General features: G+C 46.7%; 3 protein-coding genes across 5 annotated transcripts; all 3 read right to left on the bottom strand.

Moving 5' to 3' along the window:
- Positions 1–94: 94 nt before the first annotated feature.
- On the bottom strand, positions 95–2505 carry hspb9l (heat shock protein, alpha-crystallin-related, b9-like). Its single transcript, XM_086131460.1, has one exon. The coding sequence runs from the start codon at positions 1129–1131 to the stop codon at positions 445–447; it is 687 nt and encodes a 228-aa protein (XP_085987586.1). The 5' UTR covers positions 1132–2505; the 3' UTR covers positions 95–444.
- A 143-nt stretch (positions 2506–2648) lies between these two features.
- h2ax (H2A.X variant histone) lies at positions 2649–3323 on the bottom strand. The gene has a single exon (XM_086131461.1). The coding sequence runs from the start codon at positions 3197–3199 to the stop codon at positions 2771–2773; it is 429 nt and encodes a 142-aa protein (XP_085987587.1). The 5' UTR covers positions 3200–3323; the 3' UTR covers positions 2649–2770.
- A 463-nt stretch (positions 3324–3786) lies between these two features.
- Positions 3787–16385, bottom strand: c2cd2l (c2cd2 like). Of its 3 annotated transcripts, none has more exons than XM_086131450.1 (15): positions 16091–16385; positions 15430–15814; positions 9528–9623; positions 9022–9141; positions 8619–8729; positions 8062–8175; positions 7761–7860; positions 7525–7654; positions 7331–7395; positions 7078–7196; positions 6683–6839; positions 6519–6617; positions 6020–6147; positions 5253–5466; positions 3787–4980 (listed from the first exon to the last, which is right to left on the bottom strand). In XM_086131450.1, exons 1-15 carry the CDS (start codon positions 16147–16149, stop codon positions 4730–4732), a joined length of 2148 nt encoding a protein of 715 aa, XP_085987576.1. In that variant the 5' UTR covers positions 16150–16385; the 3' UTR covers positions 3787–4729. The 3 variants fall into 3 exon arrangements, with proteins under 3 accessions (XP_085987576.1, XP_085987578.1, XP_085987579.1); XM_086131452.1 differs by having other exon boundaries at positions 6020–6108; XM_086131453.1 differs by having other exon boundaries at positions 15430–15867; positions 16091–16384.
- Positions 16386–16568: the final 183 nt, after the last annotated feature.

Raw genomic sequence — 16568 nt, 5'->3', positions numbered from 1 at the left:
ATTTTCTGAAATTACTAATATTACAACATCTGAGTCACAGTAATAGTAGAACAAATAATGTACTTTGTTTGACACACCAGAAGGAGCAGCACAATAAAATGAATTGCAGTGTTTAATTCATGACACACAAACTGTTTATTTCTTTACATTGTATTAAATTATCTATGTGGGTTTCAGAAAACACAAGAACTTATATTGTATCGTAAAATGACCACACACTTTGTTGCCCTAATGAGGCCACATTTATAAATAACTTTACAGTGCTGTGGCATGCCTGAAAAGAATGTTCTCCACAGCATCGTCCATCATTGTTGGAAATAGAATGTGACTCAGTGTTTTTTTTTTTGAGTTGACATGATTCATAATTACTGGCTAAAACATCAGAAATACAAGGCTTGTTCCAAAGCATGTTCTGTCCATCAGATTACTCCAGGTCTCACTGTGTCAGTTCTCAAGAGTTGAGGAGTCGTTGACCTCGGTGGATGGCGTTGTGGCCGCTGCGATGGCCGGCGCAGGGGCGACGTTGATGGGCACCACTCGCTCCTTCCCGTCCCCGGTCGCTTTCTCCCGCGGCGCCTGGATCTGCAGCCGCCCCCCCACCAGCGAGCAGGTGATGGCCTCGGGGTCCACGCCGTCCGGCAGGTCCAGCTCCTGCCTGAACTCTTGACATCTGTAGGAGTACGAGCCTTTGCCATCCTCCTGCTTCTTCTCCGTTTTCCCGCTCACCCTTAGCTTCCGGCCCACCTGCTTCACGGACAGCTCCTCTGGGCAGAACTCCTGGGTGTCCAGGCTGAGTGCAAAGCTTCCTCCCTCAGGCCTCAGCTCGTGGAAGGCGATGGGCCTGAAGGTGGCCGTCGCCGGCGTGTGGTCGATCTCCTCGAAGATCTTTTGGTGCAACCTCTCCATGTACTCCATGTTCTGCCTCATTTCCTGCATGTGGCGCAGCATCTCCTGCTCGATGTGGTAGAAGAGAGGCCTTGTCTCTGGCCACAGGCTGCGGATGGGCCAGTGAGTGTCCATGAAGGGTCTTAGAGCGGCGGATGGCTGGAAGACGGTGGGGCACAACATACTGCTTGTTCTTGCTTCTTGATCCTCACAGCTTGGGGTCTGGAGTGTCTGGCGTTGGGGCATCCCTGCCACTTATATACACGCAGCAGAAAGTTCCAGCAACATTCCTGTGTGTGTGTGTGTATGTCAGAGTCTAAATGCAGCACATGCGGCTGCCACATACCAACGTGTCGCTGCTTTGTCCTATTTCCGACGCCAAACTCCGTCATAGGCTTTATAAAGTAGCAGTGTGTGAGAGTAATGAAGTATTTTACTACTGTACTTGAGCATTTTTTTTTCAGGTACAGTGGTCCCTTGAGATACGTCTGTAATTTGTTCCGTGATCATCTTTTGGGTGAACAGGTCCCCATATTTCAGTTAAGTCCAATTTCTGTTCGTATCGAATTTTTGCCAGAGCGGGCAGAATGTTGTAGTACTCAAACAACATGTCAACAATTTTTCTAATCAATATAATCCTCAGAAACTGAACAACGAGGCAAAGTCCAATGGTTTGGAATGAGCGTAGTTTGGTTTCATCGACCTGGCCGACATTTAAACTTGTGACGTAAGCCCGTGACGTAATTGTCAACACCCGGAAGCCTACTGGGAGAGCAACAGGTCCCGGCCGGCATTTGCCAAACATGGGATTCCGCCTCACTTTATGGTACGTAGACCCGGGGGCTACATAAAGCCAGTCTCACTGAGCTGAGGGGTTCTGTCGGACCTTATGTTTTGTGTCAGCGTCCGCCATCAGTGAAAACACCTAATACCACGGTTTTAGTCTTTGTGCGTGCTATGTACGTGCTTCTAAGATTTTCAACTGCAGTCTTGATTTTCGCCTGGAGGGGGCACTATAACTGAATCAAATCATTTTGTCCACTTGGTTTGGTGCTTCAGAATAGATCTATTTTGCCATCACTTGCTCGAAGTTTTTTTTTAGTTGACAGTAAATCAGTGATGTATTCTTTATGAAGCTGCTTTGAAATACTGTGTCGAGTAAGTCCTCAAAGTGATGTGAATGTATTCATGGAATTTTTTGTATTCTAAAGCCCTACTTGGGAATGATGCTGCAAACTAGCTGAAAAGACATCCATTGTGCATCATTTCCCTCATATTTATGAATTTTTATGGTGCAGAAAAGGGACTTCATACCCCCCCCCCCCTCCTCATGAATTACAGGATATACTAAATGCAATGTAGAGGAACACCAAAGTTTTCGGCAATGCGTTTAGAAGTAACGTTTACTATCAAAGGCTATTGAATCGTGCTTGCATAGTGTTGTGACCATTTTTATCAGCTCGGCAGCAACAGGCGCCTAAATTAAGCAAAATGGGAGCATTGTTTTCAAATGTTGTCAAGGAGATAGAAAATGTAGCTAGCTTACCGGTGCATGCGACAAGGCCTGGGCTACTCTACGACGTAGTAAGAGCGATTTGGGCCGTAATGTGTTCATTTTATATTTGGACGTCGATAATATAAATGGCATTTAAAACTGCAGAGTGGCCGGCAAACCTATGTGCCAGTTCACTCGGAAATGCTAAGCTACAGTCGAAACCAGTGCCGCTTGGTTAGCCGATAATGGCAGCCAACATGCGCTCATCTTTAGCAAAACAATTTATTAAGGAAAAAAAGTGACGAAGACACACAAAGGAAATGTGCTCTTTCGATGTAGCTTGGGTGGCCCTTAAAAGGGCCGTTGGGATAAAAGTTACTAGCCATGTGGCTAATATTCTTGAGACTGCGATGAAGCCTTCTTCCCCCCTTTTCCGGAGCTCGGAGCAGACTGTCCAGTCTTCTTCGGCAGCAGGACGGCCTGGATGTTGGGCAGGACACCGCCCTGGGCGATGGTGACGCCGCCAAGAAGTTTATTCAGCTCTTCGTCGTTGCGTACCGCCAACTGAAGGTGGCGAGGAATGATGCGAGTCTTCTTGTTGTCCCGAGCGGCGTTACCAGCCAGCTCGAGGATCTCGGCGGTGAGATATTCCAGCACGGCGGCCAGGTAGACTGGAGCTCCGGCACCAACACGCTCTGCGTAGTTGCCTCTGCGGAGAAGACGGTGGACTCGACCGACCGGGAACTGGAGACCTGCCCGGTTGCTACGGGTCCTAGCTTTCGCGCGGGTCTTGCTGGCGCCTTTGCCTCTTCCAGACATGTTTACGATTTCTTTTATTTACACACAAGTCGTTCTTTATTAATTTCAGTTCAGTACTGGAAAGAACCTTGCATTACTCGAATATAAAAGGCCAGGGGTTGTCACGCCCTTTTACGCGATTGGCTTTTATGACGACAAAGATCATGTGGTTGGCTTGAGAGAATGAAAGAAAAAAAGAAAATCAGCAACGATTGGTGTCATCTATTTGATGTCCCACCAATCGCCGAAAGAAGGAAAACGATTGGGTCACCAGTACCACGTGGAATTTGTAGCTAATGGTTGCTATTCCCTCTCGTTTCAAAATTTTGGCGCTCAAGCATTCAAACGGGCGTCGTGAAGCTCGCTGATGGAAAATGGAGGAACGATTGTAAGTGGTAATGACATGCAGTTAAGATATGCAGTTTTTTTGGGGGGGGGGGGGGGGGGGTATTCTTAGGCCAATTAATACAGGATACGTGAACTACATGAGACACTACATTCGCCACTTGCTCGCTTGTTAGAAGTGTAAAACTGGTCGTTTTTGCATTTCCTCTCAAGAATTGTTACACCGAGTATGCAATAGGGAGAATGATGTCTGAATGCAGAGAAGCTTTTAAATAATTTATTTGAAATAAATTAAAACATATCAAAATAAAGTCAGAAATCACACATGCCACATGTTACTGCCTCCACTTCGGGTTTCACATTCCAGCCAGGCTAATTGTCTTAAACAGCGATTAAGGTTGATCCTAGTTTCTTAAAGCACATTGTACACATCATATAACTGTCCTTGTGACTGCATTTGCGCTGTCACTGTACTATAATAGGAATTTTATTGTTGAAAAATAGTCCTGGAAATTAATTTTTTTTTAAAAACTCATTTTTTTCAATAAGTACGAATTATTGGCAACATAAATCTGCTTTCTCGCCTCTTACGGAAACATTTGGGCAAGCCGAAGATCATTTAAGCGCAATTACGTTGTCCAAAAAGTACAATATACAATTTCCTGCTTATTTTAAAACCTACATTGAACAATATCTTAATTTAATGTAGAAGCAAATACGGCAACTTTTCTATGAACATGGAATTCAACTTGATGTTAAAATAACATTTGCTTTGAAAAATCACAGCAATTTCTCTATTTGACAGTGTAACGCAACAAAGACAACCCGTGATATGGATAAAATAAATAGCACTTCACATAATCATAAATTACCTTCATACAGATATTGTACGTGTTATATAGAATGTTAAAAAAAAAGTCAATTCCAAAGTGCACCAATGCCATTCTTCTGGCATTCTTAAATCATTTCAAGAACTCCCAACATCAGTCAATCAAAAATAAACCCCAAATTCATTGCAGCTGTCCTGTTGTCCCATCCTGAAAGAAATTTACCCTCAAAACAAAATATGCATTTGATACAGAACCATTTTGTCCTGAAGCAGCAAAATTTCTCCCCTCCCCAAAGCACTTGCAGAGGTGTCATCCATCAGACTGGGATGAAATAGTCTTGTGCTTAGACAGCTGACTGGTATGCGAGCAGAAAGGATCAGTTATTGGCTGAGCCCGCCCCTCCGTTGGTGCTTGTGCCTTTGCCTTTCCATTTCCCCGACGAGCGGAAAGAGAAGCGCTTGATGAGACGTCGGGAGAAGCTAGCGGACTTCTTTCGACCGCCGTCCGCTGCCGCAGTGAAGTTGTTGCCCATTTTGGAGACGTCCTCGTGGGACTGGCTGAGGCAGGGCTCCTTCTCACGATGTCTTTTGCGGAACAACAGCTTTGATCCGCTCTGCAGAAATCCCACTATGGGATGTAGAGAATACCGCATCAGATATCAACCCACCCTTTTTCTACTAGCTAAGATTCGAACCCCTAACCTCAGATCAGTAAATTTCTGTGTTGTGATGCTGCTTTTAGTACTAGCCAGCAGGTGGCGGTAAGATATCTTATTTTGTACCCATGACAGTGCTACAAAGAATAAACGGGTAAAACCAGAAACTCACAATAAAACAATCAGATCTAAAAAGACAACATTTCCATTACATTGATTCGACATGACAGTGTCATTGTGTCACCTTTATGGTCCTTGAGACTGCGTGTTTCGAAAGCACCGGTGGAGCCAGTGTCTGATTCCACATCATCCACAGAGGGACGCTCTGACACATCAGAAGGTGTGGTTTCATCCGGCTCTTGGTGGTGCCTCGCCCCAAAATGGTTGCTTTGCATGGCCGCGTCCATTGCTGCGGCGTAGCCGCTAGACAGCAAGCAGTCATCTTGACACAGTGGAACCTGAAGTCAAAGGAGTCGATTTCAAGTTTTCCTGTGGCGTCGCCACCATCCAACTCGTGGTATGCTTTTATTGGGATAGCGCATTTTAGACCCCATGCGCTTCACATAGTTAAAAATATTAACATTTAAGGCATTGACTGTCATCATCTGCACTGTCTTCAAATGTGTCAGGTTACCACCACTGCAGCCTCTTGAGGTGGAAACGTTTCTCTTTCGCTCAGAAATCAGGTCAGAAGACTGCTGTAATGTGACCTGAACGTGCTCGGAGGGGGTCTGCAGTGTGGTTGCTGAAACTGACACTTAAATTTAGGTGTGTGTATACCGTCAATCTCGTAAAATGATGGTCTGCGTCATAATTTGACAAAACATATTTTCTTGACTTGAAATATCTCGTCAGGATGCTGGCCGTCCCTGCTAAAAAATCAACGAGATCCTTCGTTAAACAGCTCATTAAATTCTACCCCTGAAATGAAGATATGACGAAATATAAATCCGGATTTGGTTCTGTTTTTTACTACCTTCTATCTCTCATTACAACTCTTAATTCTCTGACCTTTGACACGCCCGAGATGATCAGTGTGCTTCTCTTTGTCGGAGTCTTTCGAGCCATTTTGGAGTCGGTCAGTTGACGAATGGCTGTTTCTGCAACAGGATCCAAGCCATTAGATAAGCGGCTGGCCTCTATGCAACAACACACAAATATAAAATCAGCTTTTTTTGGGGCGGTGGGGGGGGCGGGGGGGGGGTGATCTGCACCATGTTCCTGTTACACAGCTGCTGATTGCCTATAGAGAGTTCTACTGTGTTTTTCAATCTACCGCATTGACAAAAGGACCGGGACACACGACCATTACAAGTGCCAGGATTATTACTACCTTACAAGATTCTAGAGTGAGTCTGCAGCAATTTACTGATGCGTGACCAGCACCGTTGACAATCTCTGTTCTAATTCTTCCCCAAAAAGGTTTTTTTTTTTTTTTCATGGTTTCATTAAGAGGCTCATCCCAATACTTTTGTCCAGGTGCTGTTTGGCCTCGTGGTTTCTAACTCACTGCTGGGATCAGGGCTCGGCGTGCCTCTTCCATCAGAGAGAACGGTGGGCTTCTTCTCCGTCACTTCCACTTTGGCCGGCGAACGCAAAGGAGAATCACCTACAGATGATGAACTCAGGTAAAGGCGTTGTTCAGCGACAAAGTCATTCATACTTCAAATGTACCTGGACCGCGCTCCAATTTCAGTCTGGATTGGACCGTCGTTACAGTGGTGACGATGGTTCCGTCCGGCATGATGGTTCGGTCCACGTCGACTTTTTTGGTGGGGGTGAGTAAGGAGCGCAGTGGCGGGCGGAGTTCCTCAGTTTCCACATAGAGCAGCTGAGTGGATTAAGTAAGAAGTTTAGCAATTCGTTTCGCAATTATCTGTGCGCGGTGATCAGAGAAAAGGAATCTGCGGGGAAACCTTCCTCAAGAATGCGAGAAATGTCCTCTCACATTCAGTGAGATGCGAAATCACAAGGCGGCCTGATCAAAAGGTTAGAAAGGGGCTAATGCTACATGCTAACGCATTCCATGTCTTTTTAATAATTGTCACGCGTCCCAGCTTGTCACTCACTTCTGCTGTAATGGTGGCGATAGGCTCCAAGGAGTGGCTTGGGCTTATTGTGAGTAGGACAGAGGTAGGAACTTTGGACTGGAGGTCCAAGGCAAAGGAGGCATGCCCTGGTAGGAATTCTAGCAGACCAAAGAGAGAGAGAGGAAAATACAAAGAGTAAGTGCAAACATTTTAGCGTATGGATCCTGTCGCGGTCTGAGCATTGCAGCGAAATAAGTTTCTGGACGGGAGCCCAGACTGCGCTGTGCCTTACGCTCGCTTCTGCCATTCCGCTCCAGAAGTCTCGCTCTCAGCTCTTTGGTTTCTGGGCTCAGCTCCCTTCAACACAAAGGACACAGCTGTGTTAGTCATCCTGGGAAAAAATAAATAAAAATCCCACTTTGCAAAACCACATTCACTTCTTTTTAAATGTTGCCAATCCTGGCATATTATGAGATGCCTTCTCACAGGGTAATTTCTTCTCGCCATTCCACTGGGGTCTTTGGGTTGTGGGGCACAGGCAGAAAGGAGGTTGTCCTTTCTGAGGAGGGGTGGTTGAGGCTGAGGACGCAGCACAGCTCCACCGAGCTACACCAGCCTGCAACAAGCACACGCGGCAAGCTCCGTCAGGCGGCGGGGGTTGGGGGGGAGGCGGGGTCCTACAGAACGCTGGACAGAAAGGAAACCAAAGCCACGAATCTGACCTTTACTTAAGGTCACCCTGAGCTGCCGTAGAAGTAGCCGCTGCACAAAGACACTCTGGGGTACAGGCTTTAATCCTAGCGATAGCTGCTCCACGGGGACCTGTGAGCAGAAAAAGGGAGTGGAAACCCCCCCCCCCCCCCCCCCCCACAATGCTGACTTCAGGCGGGAAGTGGAGTCCGTGTATTGCGGCTCATGTTCTCACCCTTTGGATTTAGAGTCTTCAATGAATCTTACGAGCCCCTTAGATTTAGGCACATCATAATCCGGCTTGAAATAAGAGTGAGGAAGAAGGATCCTTACTGGAGATGTCGCTGTGCAAGCCCTGAGGTTGAGCATCATGGCCGGATGAGAGCTGAAGAGAGCGTCCTCAATAAGGCTCTTGATCACATCCAAGTCTCCCTTGTCGTCCGGGCCCTGAGAGGAACCGCCAATTGATGAGACAACAGATAATCCGCGAACAAGACACCAAACTCCATGAACTGATCGAAAAAAGTAGGCCCGACTGTGGCTCACGCTTTTGATGGCCTTTTGTACAATAGCATCCATCCATCCATTTTCCCAACCGCTTAATCCTCACTAGGGTCGCGGGGGGGTGCTGGAGCCTATCCCAACCGTTTTCGGGCAGTAGGCGGGGGACACCCTGAACCAGTTGCCAGCCAATCGCAGCAGGACGATACCGTTTGCATTTTACAAAATATTTTTTTCAAAAGTGCAACTTTCTACTTCCTTCCCAAACCTGATAGGAAAACAATTTCCTCCATGTTAAAAGTGCAGGATCCTACTCGAGAGGGGCTGTGGAGGGGGGGGGGGGGGGGGGGACTCACAACAGCACAAGTGCTAACATCGAATCTTCTCACATGTCTTGGCAGTTTGCATGGCGACGCGGTCAATTTCAACGATGGTTGCTTGGAAAGAGTCCACGACACCAAGAGTCCTTCGTCCGCCGCGTCCTCCAGACTTACGACCACCTGATGATGGAATCGGGACACGCGGGACGCAAGGTCAGAGAACATGGAGACGGACAGCAGACCGTAAAACGTTTCCATGAAAAATTGCGCACAACCGAAATCAAGTTTCTGTATGTATGAACTCGACACGCCGTAGCCTGCCCGCGGCGTTCCGTTGCTTATGTCATCATCAGTGACGGCACGTCTTCTCATTCCCCCCTCGTCGAGTAACTATTTGACTAGCGATGCAAATGTGCTCGCTTGTAAAAGAGACGTGCAAACGCAAAGGGAATCAGGTGGTGTGCCTCGGTACCTTTGCCACCGTAGGTGCGATCGTAATCTGATAGGTGTCCATGGCGACGGCAGCGGGGGACTGCTGAGTAACCGTCACAGGAAATGCCACCGCGTCCACCCGACATTTACAATGTAAAACCTGCCGGGCAAGAAAAGGGGTCGTCAGAGATTGGCACGATCAGTCCGGGCTCTTCTATCTTGCGTCTTTCTTCGCGTCGCGATACGTGTCAACAAAATACCTCCCGCAGAAACCTAAATTCAATGCATTTAAAAAAAAAAAATTCGGTCGTCTCTGAAGGGGTCAGTGTTAAAGCGCCCGTAACACCCGATGACAATCACGCTTTCAAAATCGGACGCTATTGAGAAACCAAAATTCAAATTTTATTTAAAAAAAAAAGTAAACGATTCATCGATGACCAAAACGAATGTCATTAATTTGAGAACTGATAAGATGCGGATTGATCGTTGCGCCTCTCCGACAGTTCAAGCACAGGCACACAAACACGTACAGCGGCGATTACGCACCGTTCTGCGTGCAGACCGGTCAGCGCAGGTCACGCTCTCGATTGCAGGGACGGCAATAAACTGGACTCTGCTGTCAAAAGTGATTTGGATGGAGCTCTGCGAGAGACAGAGAAGAAACGGACTGAAATATTACGTAAGCGGACGTGACCGTGAAGAGGCAACAGACTTTTGGATGACATCAAAGATTGTGAACCGCAGCGGTAGTCCAGTCTTGTATGCAGCTCGTGAGCAATTAGTCAGAGGCCTTAGGGAGGGTTGCTCCCCCCCGCCCAACCCCCGTTTCCTTTTCTCCCGGCCGGCTAATGAAACTTGCTCCGTATCACGAGGACACCAACTAACTAGGGCAGTGTATGAAATTTAAACACGGTTGGTGTCATGCATGGAAGAACTGCACCGATCTCATTCCATGACTACAGCAAGTTTGTTGTTGTTTTTTTTGTTTTTGCCTATGCCAAAGGTTCACTGTTTTTGAATGACGATACTGTCCGTGTATTTCCACCATCTGGTAGTGTAATGCGGTTGCCAGACAACCAAGGGGGTTATTGCGGTCGCGCCGCTCATGACATGGACATGACAGCGCTGCGACGGCCAGCAGCGACTTGCATTTTGTTCAGTCAGAACGAGGACGCTGGCATGCAAAATGGCGACATATGTTTGACCGAAGGCTGGTCGGGAGCATGTTCAAGTTCATGGGAGATCTCGACTCCGTTGCGGATTCCACCGTCTTCATGAGCGAGATATTTCCAGTTGAGTGATATCATACATGACTTGGAACCGGCTTCAAAGCATAATTACACAATTATGTTTCTGAATTTTGAAGATGTCGTACTTACTCTGCGCGCCATTTGAGTTGTTTTCACCGCAGAACTCAAAAGTAGATAATTATAGCAATCCTAGATGAGGCATCTTTTCACTTGATCAAACATGAACTATTTTTTAAAGCTACAGATTTACGGTATATACAATTTTGGGGATTCATTATCTAATTAGAAAGAAGCCTGCGCGGTCGCCATGTCCATTTAACTCATTCACTCCCAAAGACGTTTTTAAACGTCTTTTCAGACTTGGTCCAGAATTGGCTGGTTCATCTGTCCAGGCCCTTCAGAATCAGTCGAGCTGGCCAATGTCAACGGGACTGTGACTTGAAGCAGTCCGATTTCAAATTCATCCTCACCAGCCCGGCCTTGGATGATACCCGCATTTTTCCGTCCTTGTTTTTTTTTTTTTTTTTTTTTTTGGGGGGGCGTTGCTTTTGACTAGCAAAGCACATCCGTCGCACACTGCTCCAAAATCAAACATCACCAGAACCGGGCGGATCATCCCTGTGTGTTTCTGCTGAAGGATCCACTTTCGTGCACTTCATTGTCTGACTCAGGAGATGCAAGTGTGAAAAAAAACAAAATCCCCCTATTGTCAGAACATATGTCTCGCTAGATGCAAGTCCAATCTCTTCCAAGCTGAAGAGCGGAGGCGGGGCAGAAGTAGGAGGATGATTTAACTGAGTTTGCGGCGCCTGTGTGTTCCTATTGCGAGAGAGGCAGGAAGCAAAGTGCGGCGCTGCAGGCTGACGTAGGTCTGGACCAACACGATGGTCACGTGACTACACACTACAAACAGCGATGTTTACTTTGCTTGGCCCAACCCTCGAAAACTGCTCGGTCAGCCGGCCATTCATCGCATCCAAAGAGCTCGAGCAAATACAAAGCGATGCATCTCGGATTGCGTCCCATCCAGAAACGGCTTCTGATTGAGTGTGTGCGCGCGCTCGCCAAGGTGTATTGCCAAAAGTTTGTGCCAAAGACGGCTGGCGTCTGCATCGGGCTAATTAAGACCACGGTGCACAAATTCCCCCGAACATCACTGTTAATCATGCTAAAACGAGACAAAGAGAGCCCATGAGATATTAGCAAATTAAGACACAAGGGGGGTGGTGGGGGTTTGTCCGGATTAGTCAACGCTTGTTAGCAGAATGACCTTAGATTAGTCTAGTTGCTCATGGAAGGCAGAAGGGTCTTCTCATATTTACTTGCGTGACGCCTAGCCTAAGGCTCAGAGTATGTTTACAAAAAAAAAAAAAGACCCACTAATGCAAATGCATCTTAGTAGCTAGCTTTTTGAGGACATGGCGCGCGAGCAAATCAAATGCTTCTTTCCTTCTTCTCAGGGCATGTCGTGCACTGTACTCAATAGTGCCGAGGCAATAGGTTGCTAAGGCTGATATTAGCTAGGACATTCAAACACCCCCCCCCCCCCCCCAAAACGGCAAAGACTTTGCCAATTCTTCTCTCAGCGCGGGCACCAGACCTTATTTTGTCATCGGTGGGCGAAAGCTCGCGGCGCATCCACTGGATTTGTCCTTGTGACCTCTGTTCCTACGCACGTGTCGGTTATTTGCGGGATATCCCGAGGACTACGACTGTGTCACTTCGGGTTTGTCAGAAACATTCTGGTTAGCACCCGAGGGCTGGTCACTTCTGGAAAAAAAAACACACGCGGCAACCAGGAATACACTCAGCCGGTGGCTGCGGCCGACCCTCGGTCGCCTGTTCGGTTTTTCTTTTCTAAATGAGAGATTGAGGTCACATCAGTGACGGCAAATAACTACTTGCAAGATTGTCGATTCTGTTTTGTTATTCGTTTCCGTTTTATTATTCTTGAAACAGTAGTCAGATTAAACGGACATTTTTTTTTTGTGCGTGTCGGGAAAAGGGATATCTTTCACATGCATACTGGTCTAAATGAAGGTTTAGTGGCAAGTTGGTCTTCTAGAGAGAACAGTTCATGATTGCACTCAGCACCTTTCCGAACTCATCAGTGCAACACTTGGCCAACATCCCAGGAAGTGAAGCTCAAGAGATTAGAAAGAAGTCTGGTTGCCAACACGTCGGAAGATATTATTTGTTCTCTTTCATATTGACAGAGGTTTGGACTTTGACATTTTCCTTATCAGTTTTTTTTTCCTTACAGGCAACCATGATGACGCTGACCAGGATCCAAGGTATGAAACTTGACCAAAGATGATGGCCATACCTCTTGTTGTGTATAAAAGTGTCATAAAAGTGCCAACAGGTATCCAGAAGTCGTCATCATCGGCATATAAATCACCAAGACAAAAATGCCTCCGATTGAAACCATAAAACTTAGAATCATTCCTCAAAAGAGTCACTGGCTCCATTTTGGTCCAAACCTAAATCATTGTTTATCAGAAACCGTGTGCGCACACAGTGGGTCTCGCTGTGTTGCTGAGGAAGTCGTTCTGTTGCTATGACCGTAATTAACCAGCTGCAGTGGAGGCCCACTGCGTGGATTAAAGCGAAAAGACCCGGAAGAAGGGGCTGGAGTGTTTCTTGGCAGTCATTATCAGCGTCATCGTTTTTGACAGATGTGGAAATCTGTGAAGAACCCGGCTGCAAGTACTGTACTTAGCATCTCGCTCCGCAACTCCCCTTTTCGGACCCTGATTGACATAACTAGAAGGACAATTAGAATCTATATATACATAGGCATGCCCCCGGGTGCTTAAAATTGACTGAATAACTCCGTAACCACAAATTGCGAGTAGTGAATGACTTAGAATCGCAAGTAGTTAGCCTGCTAAGACAAATTAGGAACATCCATCCATCAAACTGACCTGTGTTTGTCTCAGCCATAAAATGAAGGGGGTGGGGAGGTGGGTGGATGAGAAGACAATGAAACTATTCATGACATTGCCCATTCAAAATTTGAAGAAAACAAAAACAAAAAACGGAGATATATAATGCGGTGATAATCTCTCACATCAATACCCGGGATCCTCATCAATATCATGGCGCCGCCATGATATCATTGTTGAAGGATGACAACATGGCTTTGGGCTATGATCTCGCCTTTGACTTTCACATCTGATGAGTAAATCTAAATAGATGAATAATTTTAGTCACGGCGTGCACTTCCCTTTCGAGGCATTCATACTAATTATGTCAAGACCTCTGCCAGACCTTGAATACGGGACAAGAGCGAAGGTTCATGCGAAAAGGCGAATCCCCCCTCATGCCCCCCCCCCCACCCCCTCTTGTTTTGTTTTGCTCACACAGAGCCACAATTGCCAAAAAATGCAAAGCAGAGGAGAAAGTGCACGACATTCAGTGCGGCGGGACCAAGAATGGGGTGTGACTTGCATGTAGCAGCCATGTCCCGCAGCAGGTTTTTCAAGTTCCAAGAAGGACGCGAAGAACATCCCAGACGAGCTCCGATGCAGCCGTGAGTGTATCAAATTAGACCCGTGTTTTGTCATCTCAGCCAGCGTCACGGTCCACTATTCGTCTGCAGTCAAGTGATTAGCATATGCCGCAGACGCAGCCAGAATAACAGGACGCTTGTGCACCCGCGCACAATGACCAGGATTTTTTTTTTTTTCATTACAAATGAGCGAATAAAGGTGCCGCGGCTGGCGGTCTCAGTTCAGAAAGTGTCAGCTGATAATCACATGAACACACTGAAGGGAAGCAGCTTGTCTCTGCGCTTAGCGACATTCCCCATGGAAAACGATCTGTTTTAATTCATTTTATGGCCGAGTCAATAGGACCTTTTTTCTGATTTCCTATGATTGAGTTTCCTAGCAGGATGATGAGCTTCTGCAGTCCAGGCTGATACCATCTCCCAGAATGATAACGGTCCCGCCACTCTCATCTTCCACGAACTGCGAATAGCCCCGTCAAGTACCAAACAAGCGGACTGACAAACACCATGCCATGATTTGTTTTTCCACTAATGTCAGCAATACTCAACTCGGCGCAGGTGAGTATTCTACCGAGTGACATTTCAATATAGAATTGCTAAACCAAACAACGGTGAGACTCGCACGGCGCTGCAGGTTGCAGAGAAGGTGAACGATGAAGCATCATGCAAGGGGTGTTTCTAATTTTACTTTATTTAGTTCTGTTCTGAGTATACGCATACCTGTCAACTTTTCGGAGCGCCAACCTGTATAAACTACCAAAAAAATCCTTATAAAGAGCAAAAAATCCTTATAACATACCAAAGCATTTTATATGTCAAAATAACGGCAGAAAAAACCCACGAAATTTTCAATGACATTTATTGTAGATCTCCATAATACACGTGATTTACTGGAAAGTTACCGGAAATGAAAGCATTCGAGTAGACTAGCACCATTCTGGACAAAAGCAAACGGAACTACCTGTTAGGGGGAAAAAAAACCCCGGAAATTTTCAGAATCCGTATCATTTGTGCGATACGGCCATATACGTAAGATTCACCACGAAATCCGTATGAACTATGGCTAAACCGTATGAGTTGACAGGTATGTATACGGTACCGACACAGATTCATAATAGCTTGAGGAAAAAAGAAAAAAAAAAGCCGAGCTACTAAACTTTGCCCAAAGTCCACACCCTCCGGGTTTTGCTTTTAAATAGTTCAATATATTCAATTAAAACTACGGGGAAATATCACTCCGTTGCTGCCGGTTGTGGTCTGTTGTCGTGGGTGATCAGACTTGGTGATGACATTGGCGGGTCAGTCCGGATGCAAATTACGACTACGCTATTACTGTTCACAAAGATGATGCGGGGGCGGGGGGGGTGCAAACTGCCGAACATTGCTCCGTAGTGGGTATAATTCTAAAGTGAAGCGGCCACCGTTTCAAATCAGTAAAGAAGGCTATTTTTGCAAGGTGTAGGCGTTCATACTGCGATTATACCCGCCGTTCTTGTCTCTACACTCTTCTGCTTCAGAAGCTGTTACGCAAGGACATGCCCCACATCCTCTTATCCATGAGACTCTCCAACATCCACTTCCAGCATCAAAATTCACGCCTGCGCCGCTTCTCTCCACGCCACCAGCGCGCTCCCACTGTCCTTGCGTACCTCCTCGCGTGATGATGAAAAGAATTCTCACTCACCCCATTCCTGCAAGCTTGCTCATTCAGAGCTTTGACCCAGCTCCTCCGACACTGCTCGCTGAACGACTTGAAGGAGAAGAGGGAGGTCAACAAGGCGTTAACCCCGACTTCGGACTCGGCTCCCGCATCCCGAGCCGGGCGCAGCTTGAGCAGGAAGCCCCACGCACCTGCGGCCAAGCCGTGATGACGATGCTGCCCGAGGGAGGGACGCAGCTGACGCTGTTGATGCTCGGCCGCTTTCCTGGTTCTCCACTGCTGCAGGAGGCTCAGCGAGAACTGGAAGAGCCAGACCAGCACGATGAGTAAGGAGGCCAGGAAAAGCCCCACCAGAGCCAGCCAGCTCAACTTTTGGAGCTCCATCACCATCTCCTGCAGCCTCTCATGTCTACGTAGAAATGTCAGGGACTGTCAGAAGAGGGCGGATAGGCACCCTTCAAACTGTGAAACATACCAAACAGACAGTTAGCCTCGCAGCAATATGGACCATTATAATATGCTAAACTAAGAATCAAGAACAGGATTGGTGTTGCGTTTGAAGGATCCTAATAAGCTTCTTGAAGTCATAATTAAATACTGCGTGAGCATGTGCATCAGCGCGTAAAGCGCATGTAAGAGAGGAAGCTCAAATGTGATATTTATGATGAGATTTAAATGAACCCACCGTTTAACTTGGACGGTCCTGGCTGCAGCATGCGAATAGAAAGCAAGTCGCGGTAACATGAAGCTGCTGCCTTCATGGCGATAAAGAGAGGCGCCAACAGCACATGACTTTGTCCCATTGCACACACTGCATTCCTCACGCGAGCGTTTCTCTCATCAAAAAATATATATTTTTAATTTCACCCTCACGCTCAATGATCCCGTACTGCCCGATCCACTCGGTTCCAAATCTCCCCTGATCTCCCAGCGAAACAGACCTCCACAATACGGTAACTGGAGCGGGAGAATGACGTCAACCTGCAGGTGGCGCTGCAGGGGCGGAGTGTATAAGGTAAAACGGAAAAAGAAAACACGGCTTTCGAAATAAAAGCGTCAGGAATGAGATCGATGAGTTCAACCACTTTTAACGAGTGAGCAAACTTGTATGACTCACTTTTTATTACCTTTATTTATAAATAATAAAAAATATGTAAATACCA

The sequence above is a fragment of the Hippocampus guttulatus genome, chromosome 15 (genome assembly GCF_054856545.1).
Source record: "Hippocampus guttulatus isolate MCC_2025c chromosome 15, RoL_Hgut_1.0, whole genome shotgun sequence".
NCBI classification, from domain to species: domain Eukaryota; kingdom Metazoa; phylum Chordata; class Actinopteri; order Syngnathiformes; family Syngnathidae; genus Hippocampus; species Hippocampus guttulatus.
Note: the sequence above shows the minus strand (reverse complement) of the source record. Positions and strands in the feature narration are given on the sequence as shown.